The 25764-nt window shown below is 41.5% G+C and overlaps 1 gene segment (V, D, J or C); it reads right to left on the bottom strand.

The window, feature by feature from the left end:
- Positions 1-15317: 15317 nt before the first annotated feature.
- LOC148000180 (T-cell receptor gamma chain C region 5/10-13-like) overlaps positions 15318-25764 on the bottom strand; it is a 34083-nt gene continuing 23636 nt past the window's right edge. The window contains 4 exon segments of the C gene segment in view: positions 15318-15861; positions 17644-17688; positions 18827-18880; positions 20679-20726. Coding sequence covers positions 15719-15861; positions 17644-17688; positions 18827-18880; positions 20679-20726 — 290 coding nt within the window.

Genomic DNA, 25764 nt, shown 5'->3' on the forward strand with positions numbered 1-25764 from the left:
AAAGCCGTCTGTTGTCATGCCAGTGTCCTCGATGTATCTCTGTCACAGCCCACCTGCAGTACTGAGTTAGGAAACACAGCACTTGGCCTCTGACCACTGCTCACTACCTGTCTCCATTCTTTCTCTAAGTGTGAAGAACCTCACTGCAAGTCATCCAAGGAGGCCAGCTGAAGTGGTGGATCTGCTCACTGCTGGATGCTGATGAGCTAGTGAGTTTATTTATGGTGATACCTCATGGACATTGCTCAACCTCCACACACATCATCCCTGCCTGTGACCATTGGGTCATGCTGTGGTCCTTCCTCTAGTCTGTGAGTTTCGGTCTGACCTGATAATGAATAACTCGGTCTCGTGCTGCATCTGAATCAAAAGACTGCTTAATATATTAAAATAACAATTTTGTAGTGAGATACCTTTTTATTTCAATTCTCAGAATGTATTTTTTTTGTTTCATGTCTCAGATTTCTTTTGTATTTCTTTCTAACTCCTTACATTTCACTTCTGTTTTTAAACTCATGCACATGTGCTCTTTATACAATTTTAAAATAATAAATCCAACATATCAAAATGACTGTTGTGTTTTGTCTATATTATATATGTCTGTTAGGAGTGGTGCAGTTACAAAAGGAAGAGGGTGTGGCGGGGGGCATAGAAACTATTGCCCTGTGTGTTGTACGACTTTCTTGGGACTCCTTGTTCTGAGGTAGTCTGATGTTCTGCAGACAAACAACCTGCAAATGCTTTCGCTGCCACTTTTCCTGGATGTTTACGTCGTTAGGATTAATGTCAACTAATTTTGTCATCAACTGTTTCTCCAGTCATTTTTCCAGATCCACTTTTGGCTTCCTGGAAGGGCAGAGTGAGCCTCCATCCTTGATTGGTGTCATGCAGGCAAGGTTAACTGCATGCAGCAGCAGTGCTTCAGTCTTGGGTAGAAACAGGTCCTGTGCAGATCCAGTCCTGCGTAGGCACCGTTTCAAGAGTGTGCCTACTTCAGCAGTGTCATAAGGAATCTTCAGGGAGGCTGGGGTGCAACCAAGGAGGGCTTCTCATAGTAACAGAGAATAGAGGGAACTCTCCAGGTCTGTTCTTGGGACAGGACCTCAGGAACTTGGAACAATTTCAGTGACAGCTCCCCGTGTCAGGAATGGAGCAGTATGTACTTGAAGCCTAGCCAGATGTCAGTGCTGAGAAAGAACGCTGCTGAGGAAGGAAGTGCTGGCCTGAGCCAGTAGATGCAGCCAGTTCTCTCTTGGGAAGACTGCAGCCATGTGAAGAAGTTGACAGGTGGCCATGGAATACCTGCAACTGTGAAATCAGACATGGAGTCTTAGGGAGATGATCTCAGTGGTAGTCATGCTTCCTCTGGCTCAGGAAGAATGAGCCCTAGGCTGTGGGCCTCTGCTCTGTACCCAGCCTCTTTGACCTCTCAATACTGTATGATGGTGTCATAGTTAGCTTTACTGTGGTGCCTCTGGGATCAGGCCAGATAGGGTTTTGGTGCACTGAGTTGCCTTCCATTTCATTGCTCATGAAGCACATTACTGTGGCCCTCCTCTCTGTCACCTGGAATTAAAGGGAAAAGTGTCAGCATCTGGTCGTAGCTGAAGCAGCTGAGCACTGAGTCCCGCTGTCCTCAGTGTGACTCTTCAGTTTGGCAGCCACCACCCAGCGTGAAGCTAATTTTTCTCCTGCCAGCCACGGCCATTTGAAGCAGAGCAGAGCAGAGCAGAGCTGGCTGTGGTTTAACTGCTCTTATTTTCTCTCCTAACACCCTAGCTACCCTTTGTGCTGCCCCAATCAGTGGTGGGTTTGGCTTTGAGCATTTTCCAGGAAGCAACCACATTGACCCCACAGGTAAACAAAAGATGCCTGAGAAAATAAAGCCACCAGCCATGGCAGCGCCATCCTGCACACCATTAACCTCCAGTGTCCTCTCCTCCCCTGCAACTGCACTCTGTACTGTTGAGACTTGGAGCCCTGGTGGACTGGAAGAAGGGTGCTGAGACTTCTGACCTCAGGAGATGCTGCCTGTGTCCTGGCCAGTCTCGACCTCACGAAGCTCCTAATGTTAGTTGTCAGTTCCCTGTCTGTACTTAACACCTCAGAAAGATTTCCGTGTCTGCAAAGCCGGGCCGGGAACTTGGACTGAAAAAGTCTGATCAGCTCCGGACTATCAAGGCTGATTGTAACCAACCTTTCCAGGGTTAAAGTTAGACGTTATTGATTCAAATGTAGTTCTAACTTCGCAAGTGTCCATTGGAAAAGGTGTGTCTCACGAACTGAACTCTCATCCAGCTACCACATGTAGAACATCTGGTAGATTATCTGATTATCTCTGTTTACAGAAATGCACTAAGAGGTGCTTTGTTTGCTGGTATTGCTGCACAGTAGAAAATGGGGGAAGGAAGATGAATAGACACATGTGATAGACATAAAAAGTCAAACTGATGAGACATTTACATTCAGAAAAAATAAATTGATGATACCATGAGACCCTGTTTTATACTGGAAGGTTAGGATAGCAATGAAGTTTGGCAGGCCCCTTCCAGGGGTTCACACACACCTGGGCTGCAGAGCTAAGTTGGGCTTTCTGAAGGGGCATTTGGCATATTTTGTCAGTATCACTAGAGAACATGAAAAAGGTCTGTTATTGTACATATGTGCGAATGTGCATGTCCACACAGAGGCAAGCCCAAGTGTTGACTTTCAGACACTGTCCACTCAGGGTGGCCTTGAACTCACCAAGTAAGCTAGGCTGACTGGCCAGTGAGCACCAGGGATATGCATATCATAACCTCCTCCTGGTGAGATTAAAAGTGTGTATCACTGTTCTTGAACTCTTATGAGGGCGCTTTAGAGATTGATTTGATCCTTCATCATTATAAAACGTATTTTTGTTTTGCAAAAAAATTTTAATTGCAAAATAAAAAATACAAAGTGCTGTATGTAAGTACTGGAGAAAACTCCAAGGTGTGTTGTCTAGAAGTTTTCTCTTTCCTTTATAATTGAGACATGGAATTTCTAAACTAGTCTAGCTGTATGTATAGTGGAGAAGAATTTGAAGGACTCTGCTTGCCCATGCTCCATGGGTGGTTAAGAAAACCCGAAAAGCTTGTCAGCCCAATTGTCCCAGCTGTTAAGGTTCGAGCACACTCAGCTATTTCTCAAAGGCCTGCCTCGGGGGTAAGACTGGTAATTGTAGTTAAGACCTTTTGAAGTTTTGGAAGAAAGGCTACTGTCCAGACAGGACTTCCTTCATGTGAGATTGTGCAAGTCTTCGTTTTCTTTGAGTGCCTTTAAGTACAGACTTCTGTTCCCAAATTTATTTTATCACATTATGTGATATGTAGCATAACTGCCTTGGTGGACAGGAAGTTAGTGTGGAAGTTGGTCTTGCATAAACAATCTATGGCAGGTTGACTGATGTAATTCTAACAGCAGCATAAAACCAGGAGATGAAAGGGAGATGAGTCATTCTCTCAATCAGTTCTTAGCCTAGTGAGGAAGATTTTCTGAAGATATTCTGAAGAATATCTTTTTCTACTCCATAGTCAAATGATTTAGAATGCAAGAGGTAGGCTGCTGAACCCAGGCAGCCTGGGTTCAAATCCTTGCTTGAGTTCTTAGCTGCAGGGTTATGGGAAGGTTTCTTACTCATCTTAACCTCGGTTTCCCAACCTATAGAATGTCACTTAGCCTTGTCTCACTGGGTACAAATGAGATATAAAATAAGGCTCCACATTCTATGATTAATGTTCTACATTAGGCTTTCTGCAATTGAATTGGCATGTGCATAGAAACTGGAATATGTTCTCCACAACATAGTTAAATTTCATCATGAGACTAAATCTTAACATATAATATAATGTGTATGTCACACAGTGGGAGAAAAAAATGAATGCTTTCATTTCTGGTCCAATCTACTTGGAGTTCTGTAGGCTTCTTGTATGCCTATGGGTATCTCTTTTTTTAGGTTAGGGAAGTTTTCTTCTATGATTTTGTTGAAGGTATTTAGTGGTCCTTTGAGCTGGGAGTCTTCACTCTCTTCTATACCTATTATCCTTAGGTTTGATCTTCTCATTGAGTCCTGGATTTCCTGTATGTTTTGGACAAGTAGCTTTTTCTGCTTTACATTATCTTTGACAGTTGAGTCAATGATTTCTATGGAATCTTCTGCTCCCGAGATTCTCTCTTCCATCTCTTGTATTCTGTTGGTGAAGCTTGTATCTACAGCTCCTTGTCTCTTCTTTTGATTTTCTATATCCAGGGTTGTTTCCATGTGTTCTTTCTTGATTGCTTCTATTTCCATTTTTTTTTTTAGATCCAATTGGTAAGATATAATTGCCCACTTAAACATACAAAGCCAGGTACCATCTATCCCTTGCACCTTTTATTTACCAAGTCTCCAGCTTCTCCTTCTCCCACAACGACTCCTTGCTTCTCCTCTCTCTCTCTCTTTTCTTTACTCACTCTCCCAAATATATCAACTCTTTTATGTTTTAGTTTCTCCTTCTCTTGCAACGACTCCTAGCTTCTCCCCTCTCTCCATCTCCTGTCTCCTCTAACTCTTCTCGGTTCCCCATCGTGTTTCTAAACTGTCTTTACTCACTCTCCCAAATATATCAACCCTTTCATGCTTTAGTTTCTCTTTCTCTTACGACTCCTAGCTTCTCCCCTCTCTCCATCTCCTGTCTCTTCTAACTCTTCTCAGTTCCCCATCCTGTCTCTCAACCGTTCCCTTCTCCTCCTCAGCTTCCTTCTGTTCCCCTCACACTCTCAACTGTTCCATCCTCTCCCCCCCCCCTTCAGGTTCCACTGGCTCAACTGTCGCCAACTGTCCTCTCTAACCCTATTCTCTGAATCTAATCCCCCTCTTGCTCCTGACTTTTCCCTCTGTCCAAATCTCACGCTCTTGCCTTTATTTAACAAATTCAGAGAAAATTTTAAGGCAAACCACAACATTTCCCCCTTTTTGTCCAGTTAAAAAACCTTTTCCCTATACATAGGTGAACTAAGCATTATTACCATTCTGCAATTTATAAAACCAACAGTATGCTGATCACCCAGTCCATCAATTCTGTTCATTAACCATGTTATCTATATTATATCTTGGCAAGCTTGTATACTATCTGATAACTATCCAATAAAATATGTATATTCAGATTTATACAGCCTGATAGGTTATGAGACTATAATCAGTCTTCAACCCCGTCAGAAATCTGGGAATGACCAAATATCTATACACATAGGAAGCCTAATATGGCTTCCAGAACTGAGAGGTTGTGGAGACAAATCTCCACTAGCACAGTCCCCTGTTAGCAACATGTGAGCACAAGTCTTCAGCCTTCTGGCCCAAAATCAACTGACAGACTCTTGAAATGCAGATTTTGAAGGACTGATCACCCTGTCTTGGCAGAGTTTATTAGTCAAACACCAGAATGGGTAGAGGACACCAAGAAAACAAGCCATTAGATCAATGTGAGCAAAGCTTATATGAACTCACAGAGACTGAGGCAGCCTGCACAGGGCCTGCCCAGGTCTAAACCAGGTCATCTGCTTATTTATTATAGCTTCCTGTTTAGTGTTTTTATAAGATTCCTGAGTGTATGAATGAATGGGTCAGCTTCTTCTGCCTTCTCTTGGAGTCTTTTCCTTCTGTTGGTTTGTCTTGTCCTACACTCAAGTGACAGTTTTTTTTTTTATTTTATTATTTTTTTTATTATCTTGAGTATTTCTTATATACATTTCAAGTGTTATTCCCTTTCCCGGTTTCCGGACAGACATCACCCTCCCCCCTCCCCTTCCTTGTGGGTGTTCCCCTCCCAAACCTCCCCCCATTGCCACCCTCCCCGCATAGTCTAGTTCACTGGGGGTTCAGTCTTAGCAGGACCCAGGGCTTCCCCTTCCATTGGTGATCTTACTAGGATATTCATTGCTACCTATGGGGACAGAGTCCAGGGTCAGTCCATGTATAGTCTTTAGGTAGTGGCTTAGTCCCTGGAAGCTCTGGTTGCTTGACATTGTTGTACTTTTGGGGTCTCGAGCCCCTTCAAGCTCTTCCAGTTCTTTCTCTGATTCCTTCAACGGGGGACCTATTCTCAGTTCAGTGGTTTGCTGCTGGCATTCGCCTCTGTATTTGCTGTATTCTGGCTGTGTCTCTCAGGAGCGATCTACATCCGGCTCCTGTCGGTCTGCACTTCTTTGCTTCATCCATCTTGTCTAATTGGGTGGCTGTATATGTATGGGCCACCTGTGGGGCAGGCTCTGAATGGGTGTTCCTTCAGTCTCTGTTTTAATCTTTGCCTCTCCCTTCCCTGCCAAGGGTATTCTTTTTCCTCATTTAAAGAAGGAGTGAAGCATTCACATTTTGATCATCCGTCTTGAGTTTCCTTTGTTCTAGGGATCTAGGGTAATTCAAGCATTTGGGCTAATAGCCACTTATCAATGAGTGCATACCATGTATGTCTTTCTGTGAGTGGGTTAGCTCACTCAGGATGATATTTTCCAGTTCCAACCATTTGCCTACGAATTTCATAAACTCGTTGTTTTTGATAGCTGAGTAATATTCCATTGTGTAGATGTACCACATTTTCTGTATCCATTCCTCTGTTGAAGGGCATCTGGGTTCTTTCCAGTTTCTGGCTATTATAAATAAGGCTGCGATGAACATAGTGGAGCACGTGTCTCTTTTATATGTTGAGACATCTTTTGGGTATATGCCCAAGAGAGGTATGGCTGGATCCTCAGGCAGTTCAATGTCCAATTTTCTGAGGAACCTCCAGACTGATTTCCAGAATGGTTTTACCAGTCTGCAATCCCACCAACAATGGAGGAGTGTTCCTCTTTCTCCGCATCCTCGCCAGCATCTGCTGTCACCTGAGTTTTTGATCTTAGCCATTCTCACTGGTGTGAGGTGAAATCTCAGGGTTGTTTTGATTTGCATTTCCCTTATGACTAAAGATGTTGAACATTTCTTTAGGTGTTTCTCAGCCATTCGGCATTCCTCAGCTGTGAATTTTTGTTCAGCTCTGAACCCCATTTTTTAATAGGGTTATTTGTGTCCCTGCGGTCTAACTTCTTGAGTTCTTTGTATATTTTGGATATAAGGCCTCTATCTGTTGTAGGATTGGTAAAGATCTTTTCCCAATCTGTTGGTTGCCGTTTTGTCCTAACCACAGTGTCCTTTGCCTTACAGAAGCTTTGCAGTTTTATGAGATCCCATTTGTCGATTCTTGATCTTAGAGCATAAGCCATTGGTGTTTTGTTCAGGAAATTTTTTCCAGTGCCCAAGTGTTCCAGATGCTTCCCTAGTTTTTCTTCTAGTAGTTTGAGTGTGTCTGGTTTGATGTGGAGGTCCTTGATCCACTTGGACTTAAGCTTTGTACAGGGTGATAAGCATGGATCGATCTGCATTCTTCTACATGTTGACCTCCAGTTGAACCAGCACCATTTGCTGAAAATGCTATCTTTTTTCCATTGGATGGTTTTGGCTCCTTTGTCAAAAATCAAGTGACCATAGGTGTGTGGGTTCATTTCTGGGTCTTCAATTCTATTCCATTGGTCTATCTGTCTGTCTCTGTACCAATACCATGCAGTTTTTATCACTATTGCTCTGTAATACTGCTTGAGTTCAGGGATAGTGATTCCCCCTGAAGTCCTCTTATTGTTGAGGATAGCTTTAGCTATCCTGGGTTTTTTGTTATTCCAGATGAATTTGCAAATTGTTCTGTCTAACTCTTTGAAGAATTGGATTGGTATTTTGATGGGGATTGCATTGAATCTGTAGATTGCTTTTGGTAAAATGGCCATTTTTACTATATTAATCCTGCCAATCCATGAGCATGGGAGATCTTTCCATCTTCTGAGGTCTTCTCAATTTCTTTCCTCAGTGTCTTGAAGTTCTTATTGTACAGATCTTTTACTTGCTTGGTTAAAGTCACACCGAGGTACTTTATATTATTTGGGTCTATTATGAAGGGTGTCGTTTCCCTAATTTCTTTCTCGGCTTGTTTCTCTTTTGTATAGAGGAAGGCAACTGATTTATTTGAGTTAATTTTATACCCAGCCACTTTGCTGAAGTTGTTTATCAGCTTTAGTAGTTCTCTGGTGGAACTTTTGGGATCACTTAAATATACTATCATGTCGTCTGCAAATAGTGATATTTTGACCTCTTCTTTTCCGATCTGTATCCCCTTGATCTCCTTTTGTTGTCTGATTGCTCTGGCTAGAACTTCAAGAACTATATTGAATAAGTAGGGAGAGAGTGGGCAGCCTTGTCTAGTCCCTGATTTTAGTGGGATTGCTTCAAGTTTCTCTCCATTTAGTTTAATGTTAGCAACTGGTTTGCTGTATATGGCTTTTACTATGTTTAGGTATGGGCCTTGAATACCTATTCTTTCCAGGACTTTTATCATGAAGGGGTGTTGAATTTTGTCAAATGCTTTCTCAGCATCTAATGAAATGATCATGTGGTTCTGTTCTTTCAGTTTGTTTATATGATGGACCACGTTGATGGTTTTCCTTATATTAAACCATCCCTGCATGCCTGGGATGAAGCCTACTTGATTATGGTGGATGATTGTTTTGATGTGCTCTTGAATTCGGTTTGCCAGAATTTTATTGAGTATTTTTGCGTCGATATTCATAAGGGAAATTGGTCTGAAGTTCTCTTTCTTTGTTGGGTCTTTGTGTGGTTTAGGTATAAGAGTAATTGTGGCTTCATAGAAGGAATTCGGTAGGGCTCCATCTGTTTCAATTTTGTGGAATAGTTTGGATAATATTGGTATAAGGTCTTCTATGAAGGTTTGATAGAATTCTGCACTAAACCCGTCTGGACCTGGGATCTTTTTGGTTGGGAGACCTTTAATGACTGCTTCTATTTCCTTAGGAGTTATGGGGTTGTTTAACTGGTTTATCTGTTCCTGATTTAACTTCGATACCTGGTATCTGTCTAGGAAATTGTCCATTTCCTGAAGATTTTCAAGTTTTGTTGAATATAGGTTTTTATAGTAAGATCTGATGATTTTTTGAATTTCCTCTGAATATGTAGTTATGTCTCCCTTTTCATTTCTGATTTTGTTAATTTGGACGCACTCTCTGTGTCCTCTCGTTAGTCTGGCTAAGGGTTTATCTATCTTGTTGATTTTCTCAAAGAACCAACTTTTGGTTCTGTTGATTCTTTCTATGGTCCTTTTTGTTTCTACTTGGTTGATTTCAGCTCTGAGTTTGATTATTTCCTGCCTTCTACTCCTCCTGGGTGTATTTGCTTCTTTTTGTTCTAGAGCTTTTAGGTGTGCTGTCAACCTGCTGACATATGCTCTTTCCTGTTTCTTTCTGCAGGCACTCAGCGCTATGAGTTTTCCTCTTAGCACAGCTTTCATTGTGTCCCATAAGTTTGGGTATGTTGTACCTTCATTTTCATTAAATTCTAAAAAGTTTTTAATTTCTTTCTTTATTTCTTTCTTGACCAGGTTATCATTGAGTAGAGCATTGTTCAATTTCCACATATATGTGGGCATTCTTCCCTTTTGTTATTGAAGACCAGTTTTAGGCCGTGGTGGTCCGATAGCACGCATGGGATTATTTCTAACTTTCTGTACCTGTTGAGGCCCGTTTTTTGACCAATTATATGGTCAATTTTGGAGAAAGTACCATGAGGAGCTGAGAAGAAGGTATATCCTTTTGCTTTAGGATAGAATGTTCTATAAATATCCGTTAAGTCCATTTGGCTCATGACTTCTCTTAGTCTGTCTACATCTCTGTTTAATTTCTGTTTCCATGATCTGTCCATTGATGAGAGTGGGGTGTTGAAATCTCCCACTATTATTGTGTGAGGTGCAATGTGTGTTTTGAGCTTTAGTAAGGTTTCTTTTACATATGTAGGTGCCCTTGTATTTGGGGCATAGATATTTAGGATTGAGAGTTCATCTTGGTGGATTTTTCCTTTGATGAATATGAAGTGTCCTTCCTTATCTTTTTTGATGACTTTTAGTTGAAAATTGATTTTATTTGATATTAGAATGGCTACTCCAGCTTGCTTCTTCTGACCATTTGCTTGGAAAATTGTTTTCCAGCCTTTCACTCTGAGGTAATGTCTGTCTTTGTCTCTGAGGTGTGTTTCCTGTAGGCAGCAGAATGCAGGGTCCTCGTTGCGTATCCAGTTTGTTAATCTATGTCTTTTTATTGGGGAGTTGAGGCCATTGATATTGAGAGATATTAAGGAATAGTGATTATTGCTTCCCGTTATATTCATATTTGGAAGTGAGGTTATGTTTGTGTGCTTTCATTCTCTTTGTTTTGTTGCCAAGATGATTAGTTTCTTGCTTCTAGGGTATAGCTTGCCTCCTTATGTTGGGCTTTACCCTTTATTATCCTTTGTAGTGCTGGACTTGTAGAAAGATATTGTGTAAATTTGGTTTTGTCATGGAATATCTTGGTTTCTCCATCTATGTTAATTGAGAGTTTTGCAGGATACAGTAACCTGGGCTGGCATTTGTGTTCTCTTAGGGTCTGTATGACATCTGTCCAGGATCTTCTGGCCTTCATAGTTTCTGGCGAAAAGTCTGGTGTGATTCTGATAGGTCTGCCTTTATATGTTACTTGACCTTTTTCCCTTACTGCTTTTAATATTCTTTCTTTATTTTGTGCGTTTGGTGTTTTGAAAATTATGTGACGGGAGGTGTTTCTTTTCTGGTCCAATCTATTTGGAGTTCTGTAGGCTTCTTGTATGCCTATGGCTATCTCTTTTTTTAGGTTAGGGAAGTTTTCTTCTATGATTTTGTTGAAGATATTTACTGGTCCTTTGAGCTGGGAGTCTTCACTCTCTTCTATACCTATTATCCTTAGGTTTGATCTTCTCATTGAGTCCTGGATTTCCTGTATGTTTTGGACCAGTAGCTTTTTCCGCTTTACATTATCTTTGACAGTTGAGTCAATGATTTCTATGGAATCTTCTGCTCCCGAGATTCTCTCTTCCATCTCTTGAATTCTGTTGGTGAAGCTTGTATCTACAGTTCCTTGTCTTTTCTTTTGATTTTCTATGTCCAGGTTTGTTTCCATGTGTTCTTTCTTGATTGCTTCTATTTCCATTTTTAATTCCTTCAACTGTTTGATTGTGTTTTCCTGGTATTCTTTCAGCGATTTTTGCGATTCCTCTCTGTAGGCTTCTACTTGTTCTCTAAGGGAGTTCTTTATGTCTTTCTTGAAGTCCTCCAGCATCATGATCAAATATGATTTTGAAACTAGGTCTTGCTTTTCTGGTGTGTTTGGATATTCCGTGTTTGCTTTGGTGGGAGAATTGGGCTCCGATGATGCCATGTAGTCTTGGTTTCTGTTGCTTGGGTTCCTGTGCTTGCCTCTCGCCATCAGATTATCTCTAGTGTTACTTTGTTCTGCTATTTCTGACAGTGGCTAGACTGTCCTATAAGCCTGTGTGTCAGGAGTGCTGTAGACCTGTTTTCCTGTTTTCTTTCAGCCAGTTATGGGGACAGAGTGTTCTGCTTTCGGGCGTGTAGTTTTTCCTCTCTACAGGTCTTCAGCTGTTCCTGTGGGCCTGTGTCTTGAGTTCACCAGGCAGGTTTCTTGCAGGGGAAAAGTTGGTCCTACCTGTGGTTCCAAGGCTCAAGTTTGCTCGTGGGGTACTGCCTAAGTCCTCTCCGCTGTGGCAGGAACCGGGAAAATCTGTGCCGCTCCTTCCGGGAGCCTCTGTGCACCAGGGTTTCAGATGACGTTTGGTGTTTTCCTCTGGCGCCTGGATGTGCACAGAGTGCAGTCTCTTCTGGTTTCCCAGGCGTGTCTGCCTGTCTGAAGTTTCAGCTCTCCCTCCCACGGGATTTGGTTGCAGAGAACTGTTTATCCGGTCTGTTTCCTTCAGGTTCCGGCAGTGTCTCAGACGCAGGGGTCCTGCCGCTCCCGGGCCCTCCCCTATGGGAACCCAGAGGCCTTATACAGTTGCCTCTTGGGCCAGGGATGTGGGCAGGGGTGGGCAGTGTTGGTGGTCTCCTCCGCTCTGCAGCCTCAGGAGTGCCCACCTGATCAGGCGTTGAGGTCTCTCTCCCACGGGGTTTGGGAGCAGAGAGCTGCTGCGGTCCGGGATCCGCCGGTGTGGTTTCTATTTCCATTTTTAATTCCTTCAACTGTTTGATTGTGTTTTCCTGGAATTCTTTCAGGGATTTTTGTGTCTCCTCTCTATGGGTTTCTACCTGTTTATTTATGTTTTCCTGGAATTTTTTCAGGCATTTTTGTGATTCCTCTCTGTAGGCTTCTACTTGTTCTCTAAGGGAGTTCTTCTCGTCTTTCTTGAAGTCCTCCAGCATCATGATCAAATATGATTTTGAAACTAGATCTTGCTTTTCTGGTGTGTTTGGATATTCCATGTTTATTTTGGTGGGAGAATTGGGCTCCGATGATGCTATGTAGTCTTGGTTTCTGTTGCTTGGGTTCCTGCGCTTGCCTCTCACCATCAGATTTTCTCTAGTGTTACTTTGTTCTGCTATTTCTGACAGTGGCTAGACTGTCCTATAAGCCTGTGTGTCAGGAGTGCTGTAGACCTGTTTTCCTGTTTTCTTTCAGCCAGTTATGGGGACAGAGTGTTCTGCTTTCGGGCATGTAGTTTTTCCTATCTACAGGTCTTCAGCTATTCCTGTGGGCCTGTGTCTTGAGTTCACCAGGCAGGTCACTTGCAGCAGAAAAGTTGGTCTTACCTGTGGTCCCGAGGCTCAAGTTTGCTCGCGGGGTGCTGCCCACAAGCTCTCTGCAGCGGCAGCAACCAGGAAGATATGCGCCGCCCTTTCTGGGAGCTTCCGTGCACTAGGGTTCCAGATGGCGTTTGGTGTTTTCCTCTGGTGTCCGAGACGTGTGTGCTGAGTGCAGTCTCTTCTGGTTTCCCAGGCGTGTCTGCCTCTCTGAAGGTTTAGCTCTCCCTCTCACGGGATTTGGGTGCAGAGAACTGTTTATCTGGTCTGTTTCCTTCAGGTTCCGGCAGTGTCTCAGGCGCAGGGGTCCTGCCGCTCCTGGGCCCTCCCCTATGGGAACCCAGAGGCCTTATACAGTTTCCTCTTGGGCCAGGGATGTGGGCAGGGGTGGGCAGTGTTGGTGGTCTCCTCCGCTCTGCAGCCTCTGGTGTGCCCACCTGACCAGGCGGTGAGGTCTCTCTCCCACGGGGTTTGGGAGCAGAGAGCTGCTGCGGGCCAGGATCCGCAGGTGTGGGACTTCCGGTAAACACAGGAAGTGCCCGGTCCTAGAGGAATTTTGCCTCTGTGTGTCCTGAGTTCACCAGGCAGGTTTCTTGCAGCGGAAAAGTTGGTCTTACCTGTGGTTTCCAGGCTCAAGTTTGCTCGTGGGGTACTGCCTAAGTCCTCTCTGCGGCAGCAGCAACCGGGAAGATCTGCGCCGCTCTTTCCGGGAGCCTTTGTGCACCAGGGTTCCAGATGGCGTTTGGTGTTTTCCTCTGGTGTCTGGATGTGTGCAGAGTGCAGTCTATTCTGGTTTCCCAGGTGTGTCTGCCTCTCTGTAGGTTTAGCTCTCCCTCCCACGGGATTTGGGTGCAGAGAACTGTTTATCCTGTCTGTTTCCTTCAGGTTCCGGCGGTGTCTCAGGCGCAGGGGTCCTGCTGCTCCTAGGCCCTCCCCTACGGGAACCCAGAGGCCTTATACATTTTCCTCTTGGGCCAGGGATGTGGGCAGGGGTGGGCAATGTTGGTGGTCTCCTCCACTCTGCAGCCTCAGGAGTGCCCACCTGACCAGGCGGTGAGGTCTCTCTCCCACGGGGTTTCAGAGCAGAGAGCTGCTGCGGGCCGGGATCCGCGGGTCAAATGAATGCTTTCAAATATTGAAAAATGTTTAAGGAAAAGATATTTACAATGATTAGAAATTTTTACAGAATTATCAATCATGGGATTTTGTAATTAAATATACATGTTGATAGATCACTGTGGGAGGGAAAGACTAAGAGAACAACTCTCTTAGACTCTTAAAATTTTTTGAGGTATGATTTCTGGTCTAGAATCCTACCATCAAAGCACATGGCTTTCCTATATGTATCAATTTTGGTGAACAAGCCTTAGATGAAGACGGATGCACAACTCTCTTCCTCCTCAGAAATGTGCTTGGCTTCACCTGAATCTTTCATGTGGCAAGTTTAAGAACTTCAGAGCCCACTGAGTGTGGAAGAGGTAAGTGTCAGAATGCTGTTCACATCCTGAGAGCATTAGTAGTCCCTGTGCTACCTGCAGCCCATAGCCCACTTCATTAGTGCTCTCCCAGACAGAGCAAGGGCATGGTAGGTACTCACGGGTAAAGGCAGAGCTTCTACTGATGGCAGAGGGGAAGACTACTGTGATGCCAGAGTAAAGCAGAGCCTTTCCCAAAGAAGGACTGAGAATCGATGAACAATGCGTATGTGTACGTGTACGTGTACGTGTATGTGTATGTGTAAGGAAAACAGACATTTAAGCCCTTCAGGAAATTCTTGGGGATGATTCAAGCCATTTGCTTTATTTTTCTCAAATGAGAGTAACTTAGAGGAAGGCACATAATTCATAAATTATCTATGTCTACAAAACAAATGCACTGAATTGAGATCAAACTCCTTTTAAACTTTACTGTTAATGGAAAGTGAATTTAAATGCTCTATAGGATAGAATTGTACCCACATCAGTGCACTCTTAGAGAAACGCAATTTGCCTGGTGCCTTGGTAGAAGCTAAGCCTGTGCCTTTGTGTGAGGTATGCGTGTGGTATCCAGTATTTCTAAGGTAAAATCTGGAACATAGCCCCAGGCTCTCAAGGACTGGCCAGCACAGAACTTTATTAACTCATGTAATATGCACACCTCCAGAGAACACATCACTCTAACTTTCTTTTACAGGAGGAAACTATGGTTCGGTATTTGATCACACACAGATTCTAAATTCTGAATCCAGAGTTGAAACCTAGGTACTCAGGTCTACAATTCATGTTTTCATCTCTCCCATTTGCTTTCCTCTCTGGGGTTTGGATAGCTCTCATGGGAACTATGTGACGACTGGGAAGCATGATACTGTGAAACAGGCACAGAGTTGATCACACAGCATACTTTCTGTTTCCATGGGAATGACTTAAACCAAATGACCTAGTTTCCCCTGAGAGAGCAGTCCCCTTGGCTTTTCCTCTTGGCTGCAGGTCCTAGGACCCACTGTTTCAGAATATTTTCCCAACTGTCATCTGAGATTTAGGATTTAAGATTAGATTACCAACAGACATGTCCTAGTTCAGTTTGTTATGTTTCTTTGAACCTTCAATCACTGTCACAAATAAAAACACACATCACATTAAAATTAGGCTGGATTTTTTTATTATATTTTATAAAACAAAACACAAAATTTAAATCCTAATAAAGTTATTTAGAGCATATGAAGTAAAGGCTTTGGGGGCACTATCTGGTTCTAGGGCATGAAGTGGGGTGACTAGGAACTGGAGTTTATATACATTGGGCCTGTGTTGCTAGGGCTACTAGAGGGACTGAGAGAGGATGGGTCAGGACGATTGGGTGCTTGGAAGCTACTATTTGTTATAGAGTGAAGTTGATTTCTCTGCTCTGAGAATTATAGTAATGATACAAAACCACACATATGTGTCCTTGTGGACATCAAAGTCAGCAAGCAAGCCAAGCTAGACCCTCAGCAGATATTGAGATGTAGGAAGGATGAAGATAGCATGACCTTCCTGTTTCATCATCCACTAGGAATGTTGGCCATCACAAGGCATAGGTACTCTTCTGAACAGACAGAACACAACGAAGGCCAAGTGGACCACACTCTTGAAGAACAGGATGAGGTAGACGTAGAAGGCAGAGGTGGTGGTGACTTGAAGCTGCAGCATATCTAAAAGAATCCTGGAGTTAGTTTCATCGGCTCTTTTGACAAAACAGCACACTTCATCAACTGTTTTTCCTGGTGACCTGCATTGAGGGACAACCCAACACCTACCACTCTTAGCAGAACAGGCAAAAAGACTCATCTTAGAAGTCAGATTAAAAACAATCCTTGAGAAGTTCGTTTATAACCTTCCTACTACTAACAAAAGAAACTACACTCGGAATAGACGGACCCATTTGAAGCTTAAGTGGGGAAAAGTTTAGAAATTTTCACTGTTGGCATATCGAAATAATAACAGATAATATGCATCATGTACAAAGCAAATTTTAAATAATATTCTGATATCTTAGCAGTGAAAGTTTCACATTTTTAATAAAGTAATAGATTTTGGTGGAGGAAGAATTTTCATTTCTACTTGCAATCAGAGAGCACAGAAAAAAAAATAGTTTGCTTAATACATAATGAGTAACCTACAGCCTAAGTCTTTGTTTACAGAAGTGACTTGGAAGAAATGTTACCTAATTCTTTATATACCTCCAGGTATAACTCTCATCCCAGGCATAAATATATGAGCACAAATACAGCATAGAACATCGGAAGCACTGTAGATGAAGCCTGCTGTGCTCCTTCAGGAGACACTGACTAAGGAAGCCCAATGTAGCACAGTGGGATGCACAGGCAATTATAGAATAGGGCACTGCAGAAAAGCCTGAGGTGACCTGTCAATCCAGGTTTCCCAAGACTGTCACCCATCTCTCTCAAGGCTCTCACTAGTGTATAACTAACGGGTAATTGGAATTTTATAAGAAATGCATGCTGTTGTCAATTAAAGCAATGATTGAATTGGGGAGCCACAGTAACTACTTAAAGAGTCAAGGCCATGGTTCTTTCTGGCCTTAAGATAAGAGATCTCAAGTAATGAAATGTTTTAACTCTGTCCTTGGTCAGGTCCATTCCTCGTGTGGCACCTCATATTCTGAGCTCATGGCCCTGAGGAAATGGAAGAGCAGTTAGCCCTAGAATAAATATATGAGTATCATTTTAGTGTATATATTAGGAAAAAGGACCAGAAACTAGCACTCAGTCTGCTCACTAAATCTGGTAAACATGCTGGGCATCTGACACCATGGTGCTCATCTCTGTCAGTGCAGACTTAGGGCAATCATTCTCCATGACCAGGTGAAGCAGCCTTTGCTTACAGAATGGAAATCAGTCATGCAGATGAGTGGTGGATCATTAGAATGACTGGACCACTAGTCTGATATGGTTTGAAGCCCATGTTCTTCCCCATGCATATAGCATTGCACAGAAGTCAGCACCTTATTCTGTGATTTAGAGGGAAATGCAAAACTGAGTGAGAGATCAAGTTGCCATTTGATGATCTGAGTTGCACCCCAGATCTGAATGTGTTCATGTACAGAGGACTTAGTATTAGCTCACTAGCCAAATTTGAACAATGGAGAAAACTATTGCAGTGTGCGTATGAGAGATACACGAGATATACATACAGAACCCAGCTCAAGGGCCTTTTGCCTAAAGTGGACTCTGTAGGTATTAGGAAATGGGATTAAAAAAAAGTAAAAAATCTATAGCCCCTAATCAAAATTGTATTGTATGAAGACAAATTGTTGATGAGTAGGAAATGATGGGTTAAATTACAGTATCACTTAGTCTAAATTGCAGTTCCAGCCATTATGGCTTTTCTTTCAAGCAGAGTTCAAATTTAACATGATTGAGATTGTGTTCTCTGTGATAAGATAATGGTAAAGAGATGAAAGGACAACTTACCCTTCCTTCCTTTCAAGCAAGCTTCCAGAACAGTAGCTTTGTTAACTAGGAGAAAGGAGAATATGTTCTAGTGAGTTACCATGGGCATTGTGTGTGTCTGTGTGTGTGTGTGACAGAGAGAGAGAGAGAGAGAGAGAGAGAGAGAGAGAGAGAGAGAGAGAGAGAGAGAGAGAGAGAGAGACAGAGAGACAGAGAGACAGAGAGAGAGAGTTGGAGAGGGAGAGATTGTCAGACAATTGATAATGAATGTTCATACTTGTAAGCTGATGATTGCTATACCAGGCAATGTATTAAACAATTCACATTCATTGTATTTAATTCCACACTAGCACTTAAATAAGTTAAATTCTGAATAATTCCATGTTTGAGAAAAGAAAAGGCTTAAATGAGATAGTAAAAAAATCTTACATGATTTTTTTTAAAGTCAAGGTCATTGGTTGGGAAATAAATCCATTGGTAAAAGTGCTTGTTTTGAAAATATAAGAATCTAAGTTTGATCTCCAGAATACACTTAAAAATGCTAGGCCTGGGTGCCTTCTGGTAATCACTGTGCTGTATAATCAGAGAAAGACAGGCTCCCTTAGTCTAGATGGCCAGGCAGTCTAGCTTAATGAAAGACCTGTCTTAAAGAAGGTGTTTAGTATTTCAGAGGATGACACCAAAGGTTTTCCTCTATCATGCATGCATGTGTGTATATATGCATATATATACACACATGAATTTGAACACATACTCTCTCTCAGACCCCCCTCAATCCCATGAACACATGAAAACATTTAACAAAGACACTGTCATCTATCACAGGCTCATCTTGAATTCTTCATTCTTCTTCCTCTACCCCCAAGAGCTAGGAATACAAGCGTTACAGCACTTACTTGGTGCATCTTAATATTTCTTAGGAAATTACTTTTTGGTTTTTAACTACCAGGGCTGAGCATTTCAGTGGAAATCTTTCTGATAGTGGAAAAAAGTCTATTTGGTAAAGTTTCAGATAGAAATTGTTTTTGATCTATAGTGACATGGAGGAAAAGATTGATTTAAAATGCAACTCACACTCTTCTACTGCAGTTAGCGATTGTTTTCATTTGTCTTTTTAGCGTTAATCCAAGAAGGTTCAGAAGATGAGGTTATAGAAGAAAAACACTTTTTCAAGAGGTAAAGGCAAGCATATATTCAAACTTACCATTTTCATGTCTGAAAACACTCTCTCTGGGATTGACATTAATAGTTGTGAAAGCTAAAAGAAATTAAGGTACCAGTTAGCTATTCATGTTTATTATTTGACTCTGTGTGTGTGTGTGTGTGTGTGTGTGTGTGTGTGTGCGTGAATTAATATATATTAAGTATTGTCACAGACACCAGAGAAGTCATATTAAAAAAGTATGAGGCTAGAAATTCCAAGAATAATTGACGTTACTTTGAGATTTTGTAGGTAATGGTTATTGTATAGTTTAACACACAAAGATACGAAAGTACATATTTTGAAGTATACATTTTTTAATCACACCTGAAATATTATATTCAAGACTGCCTGCTTTTTTTTTTCTCTATCCAAAATTCCATGCACAAAATTGCCAGAATGTTGCACAAAGATATGGTCAATGGAAGGAATTTCAAATCGGCTGATTTCAGATTTCCAATATCTTATGTTCTACCTACAAAGAATGTGTCTAAACTTAGAGTCAACAACAACAACAAAAAAATCATATGTCCTTGAGGGAATCTGATTTAGGCCAATTTCTAGCTAAGCAGAGGAAGGCAGCCACAGCTAATTTCTCCAAATTTCCCATGCAGATGCTTGGTTTCTGAAGGCCAGGTGCTTGTGGACATGCTCATGAGTATTCGTAAGAGCTGCTGCCTGTCCTGTGACCACAACTGCTCCGGGACTGGATAAATGCATCTTGGGCATCATCATGTTTAATTCTCCTGTAATACTAAAGGGAGTTGAATTCTAGATATCCTAACTACAAATTAAGAAATAAATTTTAAAGAGCTTATGTAACTCATAACAGTGAATGAGAGGGTCAATGTTTAAAAGATTTGAAAATGTGTGTGTGTGTGTGTGTGTGTGTGTGTGTGTGTGTGTGTGTGTGTGATTTGAAAGTGAATTTAATAAATAGGATATGAGGGGAAATACTTTTGTAAATTTCATCAAACATGTAGTGAATTGATATTTTTCAATCAAAATAAAAATATTTGGAATAGGATACTTGTTTGAGAATATATTACACTTAGACATCAATAATGAAAAATAAGCATGACCACAAATTCATGAATTCTGATAAATGATCAAGAGATTAAATCTGAGAAACTATGGGGTAAGAAGAATAGCTAAGTTAAACCAGAAAAAAACTAGCTATAGGTCTCAACATGTATTCACTGAAACACTGATAGAACATTCTCAAACCTGGGAAAGATATCAACATCCAAGCACAAGAGGTATTTAAAATTCCAAATACAATCAGAAAAGGACTTCTGCATGATCCGTTAAAGCCAAGATAGGAAAACTACAATAGAAAGAATCCATGAAAGGCTGCAGAAGAAAAATACCAAGTCACAGAGGCACACATCAGGCTTTCAGAGCTCCCAGCAGAGACCCTCTTCAAAACTCAAAAATCTGCTGATAAAGTATGCAGTGGGATCTAGAAAATAGTATCTCAAAATCTTTTAAGCACAAAAGGAAACACTCTGTGGCCAGCCAGTAAACCAGCACTGTTGAAGGATCTTAAAATCCTACACACCATAAGGAAGAAAGAAAGACAATGTTAGCCAGAGAGAACATCAAAGGAGAAATTTCATGAGGGAAATATGTGAAGAAAGGAGAAGCAGATAGACATCTCAGCAACAATCATTCAGAGCATCTCATAGGACTCTCATTTGTTAATATGATGCCAAGGAAATGATTGATTGCTTTAAATGTCACTCAGCACTCAGTCTCTTCTGCAAAATTCAGTCATCTTGTTTTTTCTACCTAGAGCAGGATAAATTCAAAAGGTAAAATGACTAGAAGGAGGACAAGACAATCTGAAACTTACCGCTCTCAGTCTTCAAAGCAGATTTTGTGGGAGTAATGATGTTGGCAGCTAAAGGAAAGAAAAGCAAACACTAATCAGCTATCTATGGCTACTATTTTACCGTATTTGTAGATATGTATATAGAAACATGAATATACATATTTGCACACGTGTGCATAAAAATTTAGTGTGGAAAGAAGGACAGCCATTAAACTGTGAGGCTCGCAATCCCAGAAACATTTGCTGCATTGTATGTAATTTAGTTGGTGACATTCATATATGATAATTCTACATGTGAACCTGTTGAAGGTCACAATGATTACACGTTTATCATAACTCAGTGTAATTCCCAACACTTCCCTGTCAGCCCTATTTCCTGTGTACTAGGTCCTAGAACACTGTCTGCAACCAAAGAGAAGATGTACTAATGCGTGCTCAATGGAGAAGTAAACAGCGTATTAGTGGATCTATGGGCCTGCACGCACTTAGCTTTCCTGTCACAGTATGAGAAGCCTGGTCTATCCAGAGAGGATACAAAGTAAGATTCTATCTAAAAAAAGAAGTAAAAGAAAGAAACCTGCTTAGATATAAATTCTAATTATAACATTAAAGTCCGTGGGCAGTTATTTATGGGGATATGCAGATAATCCGAGTTATATTTTTAGTTTTCTGTATAAAACTTGCGATAAGAGAGATAGAATTATGAGTTTTTAAAAGTAAAATTAATATGGTGTTTAATTATTTTAAATGATGTTGGAAAAGAATACATATGTTATTTGAGCTTCTTTTTTTCTTTTTGGTACATGTGTTCTCATAGGTATGCATTTCTTTCCACTATTCGATTTTATTGAAGAGGTTCAGTGTGCAGGGAAATGCACTTGAGTACACACACACACACACACACACACACACACACACACACACACGTATGGGTGTCTTAATGAAAATATAAAATATAAATATGATCATGTTTGGTTTCTATCTTCAAGGTCTCCCTGATGGCTCTAAAAGTCTGCTTTTTTTCCCTTTGAGTGACTTTATTACCTGAAAAAACAAAAATCACTATCACCATGTACCTATTGAGGTACAAAGACTAGAATTACTAATAATATAATCTAAATGTTTCTAAACTCTTACCCAAAGGTAACTGCAGTCTTAGAGACCAGCTTCATGTACTTTTATAAGCACATCACTAAGTTCTATCTCACTGTATGCCTTTGAAGCTTCAACTATCAAGACAAAACATACCCTGGAGGCAGCATGTGAAAGTCCGTTGAATCATGTTACAGAAAATGCCCTTGATCTCTTTCCTGCCAGGAGATGCACATGGCAGATGCTTGTTTTAAACTTTGCTGTAAGCAGATTTTAGTAAGTGAAATGTCTTGTCTGTACAGCTTCATCCCCAAGGGTTTTACTGTTCTTTCATTTTTTCCTGACCACTAGAAAGGTTATAACATAATCAAACTAATAAAATGGTTATGTTAGCTTTCTGCTTTGTATATTTATCTTGCCACTATCTCTTTAAGCTAGAAGAAGAATACGGGGCTATCTTGTAATGATTTGCTAGGCTGCAGCAAACAACTTCTTTCATTACTGTTAATTCATTTTCTCTCCATGATAACCATAGGTTAAAACAAAGTATCCCAGAGGACAAGGACTTACTGAGGACATCTGATGCACAAATGGCAAAGATGTCATCAGGTTTTGCCATTTGTATGTTTCTCCATTAGATTGAAGAGGCTTCTTAACCACATGTGAGAAAATAAACGAATTACTTTTCTCTGTCACTCTAAGGCCTTAAAAATGCTTTCAAATAGGAATTCAAGGCCAATACCTAAACATAGTAAAAGCCATATACAGCAAACCAGTTGCTAACATTAAACTAAATGGAGAGAAACTTGAAGCAACCCCACTAAAATCAGGGACTAGACAAGGCTGCCCACTCTCTCCCTACTTATTCAATATAGTTCTTGAAGTTCTAGCCAGTGCAATCAGACAATAAAAGGAGGTCAAGGGGATACAGATCAGAAAGGAAGAAGTCAAAATATCACTATTTGCAGATGATATGATAGTATATTTAAGGGATCCCAAAAGTTCCACCAGAGAAATACTAAAGCTGATAAACAACTTCAGCAAAGTGGCTGGGTATAAAATTAACTCAAATAAATCAGTAGCCTTCTTCTACACAAAAGAGAAACAAGCCGAGAAAGAAATTAGGGAAACGACACCCTTCACACTAGATCCAAATAATATAAATTACCTCGTTGTGACTTTAACCAAGCAAGTAAAAGATCTGTACAATAAGAACTTCAAGACTCTGAAGAAAGAAATTGAAGAACTCAGAAGATGGAAAGATCTCCCATGCACATGGATTGGCAGGATTAATATAGTAAAAATGGCCATTCTACCAAAAGCAATCTACAGATTCAATGCAATCCCCATCAAAATACCAATCCAATTCTTCAAAGAGTTAGACAGAACAATTTGCAAATTCATCTGGAATAACAAAAAACCCAGGATAGCTAAAGCTATCCTCAACAATAAAAGGACTTCAGGGGGAATCACTATCCATGAACTCAAGCAGTATTACAGAGCAATAGGGATAAAAACTGCATGGTATTGGTACAGAGACAGACAGATAGACCAATGGAACAGAATTGAAGACCCAGAAATGAACCCACACACCTATGGGCACTTGATTTTTGACAAAGGAGCCAAAAGCATCCAATGGAAAAAAGATAGCATTTTCAGCAAATGGTGCTGGTTCAACTGGAGGTCAACATGTAGAAGAATGCAGATCGATCCATGCTTATCACCCTGTACAAAGCTTAAGTCCAAGTGGATCAAGGACCTCCACATCAAACCAGATACACTCAAACTAATAGAAGAAAAACTAGGGAAGCATCTGGAACACATGGGCACTGGAAAATTTTTCCTGAATAAAACACCAATGGCTTATGCTCTAAGATCAAAAATCAACAAATGGGACCTCATAAAACTGCAAAGCTTCTGTAAGGCAAAGGACACTGTGGTTAGGACAAATCGGCAACCAACAGATTGGGAAAAGATCTTTACCAATCCTACAACAGATAGAGGCCTTATATACAAAATATACAAAGAACTCAAGAAGTTAGACTGCAGGGAGACAAACAACCCTATTAAAAAATGGGGTTCAGAGCTAAACAAAGAATTCACAGCTGAGGAATGCCGAATGGCTGAGAAACACCTAAAGAAATGTTCAACATCTTTAGTCATAAGGCAAATGCAAATCAAAACAACCCTGAGATTTCACCTCACACCAGTGAGAATGGCTAAGATCAAAAACTCAGGTGACAAAGACTATACATGGACTGACCCTGGACTCTGACCTCATAGGTAGCAATGAATATCCTAGTAAGAGCACCAGTGGAAGGGGAAGCCCTGGGTCCTGCTAAGACTGAACCCCCAGTGAACTAGATTGTTGGGGGGAGGGCGGCAATGGGGGGAGGGCTGGGAGGGGAATACCCATAAGGAAGGGGAAGGGGGGAGGGTGATGTTTGCCCGGAAACCGGGAAAGGGAATAACACTTGAAATGTATATAAGAAATACTCAAGTTAATAAAAAAAAAAAAAAAACCTCAGGTGACAGCAGATGCTGGCGAGGATACAGAGAAAGAGGAACACTCCTCCATTGTTGGTGGGATTGCAGCCTGGTACAACCATTCTGGAAATCAGTCTGGAGGTTCCTCAGAAAATTGGACATTGAACTGCCTGAGGATCCAGCTGTACCTCTCTTGGGCATATACCAACAAGATGCCCCAACATATAAAAAAGACTCGTGCTCCACTATGTTTATCGCAGCCTTATTTATAATAGCCAGAAGCTGGAAAGAACCCAGATGCCCTTCAACAGAGGAATGGATACAGAAAATGTGGTACATCTACACAATGGAATATTACTCAGCTATCAAAAACAATGACTTCATGAAATTTGTAGGCAAATGGTTGGAAATGGAAAATATCATCCTGAGTGAGGCAACCCAATCACAGAAAAACACACATGGTATGCACTCATTGATAAATGGCTATTAGCCCAAATGCTTGAATTACCCTAGATGCCTAGAACAAATGAAACTCAAGACAGATGATCAAAATGTGAATGCTTCACTCCTTATTTAAAAGGGGCAACAAGAATACCCTTGGCAGGGAATAGAGAGGCAAAGATTAAAACAGAGACAGAAGGAACACCCATTCAGAGCCTGCCCCACATGTGGCCCATACATATACAGCCATCCAATTAGACAAGATGGATGAAGCAAAGAAGTGCAGGCCGACAGGATCCGGATGTAGATCTGTCCTGAGAGACACAGCCAGAATACAGCAAATACAGAGGCGAATGCCAGCAGCAAACCACTGAACTGAGAACGGGACCCCCGTTGAAGGAATCAGAGAAAGAACTGGAAGAGCTTGAAGGGGCTTGAGACCCCATATGTACAACAATGCCAAGCATCCAGAGCTTCCAGGGACTAAGCCACTACCTAAAGACTATATACATGGGCTGACCCTGGACACTGGACTCTGACCTCATAGGTAGCAATGAATATTCTAGTAAGATCACCAGTGGAAGAGGAAGCCCTTGGTCCTGCTAAGACTGAACCCCCAGTGAACGTGATTGTTGGGGAGAGGGCATAAATGTGGGGAGGATGGGGAGGGGAACTCCATAAAGAAGGGGAGGGGGAGGGATTAGGGGGATGATTGCCCGGAAACCGGGAAAGGGAATAACACTTGAAATGTAAATAAGAAATACTCAAGTCAATAAAAAAAAATAGGATGATAACATACGCACACCGTGAGCTACCTAGAGGCCCACCACTAGTCTTTGCCCATTCGGCTCTCTGCTGAGCTATGTGAAAATGCCTAGGAAGTGGTATCTGAAAAATGCATGATTTTAAATGATGAGGAACAGAGTGCAGGCTCTCTCCTCTGCAGCCACGGGGACACTAACTCATCCTAAACTCTTTACACCCACTCATCTCAGTCAGTCAGTCAGTCAGTCAGTTAGTCAGTCAGTCAGTCAGTCAGTCAGTCAGTCAGTCACTCACTCACTCACTCACTCACTCTGTCTGGCAT

This window comes from Rattus norvegicus, chromosome 17 (assembly GCF_021556685.1).
Source record: "Rattus norvegicus strain SHRSP/BbbUtx chromosome 17, alternate assembly SHRSP_T2T, whole genome shotgun sequence".
NCBI lineage: Eukaryota > Metazoa > Chordata > Mammalia > Rodentia > Muridae > Rattus > Rattus norvegicus.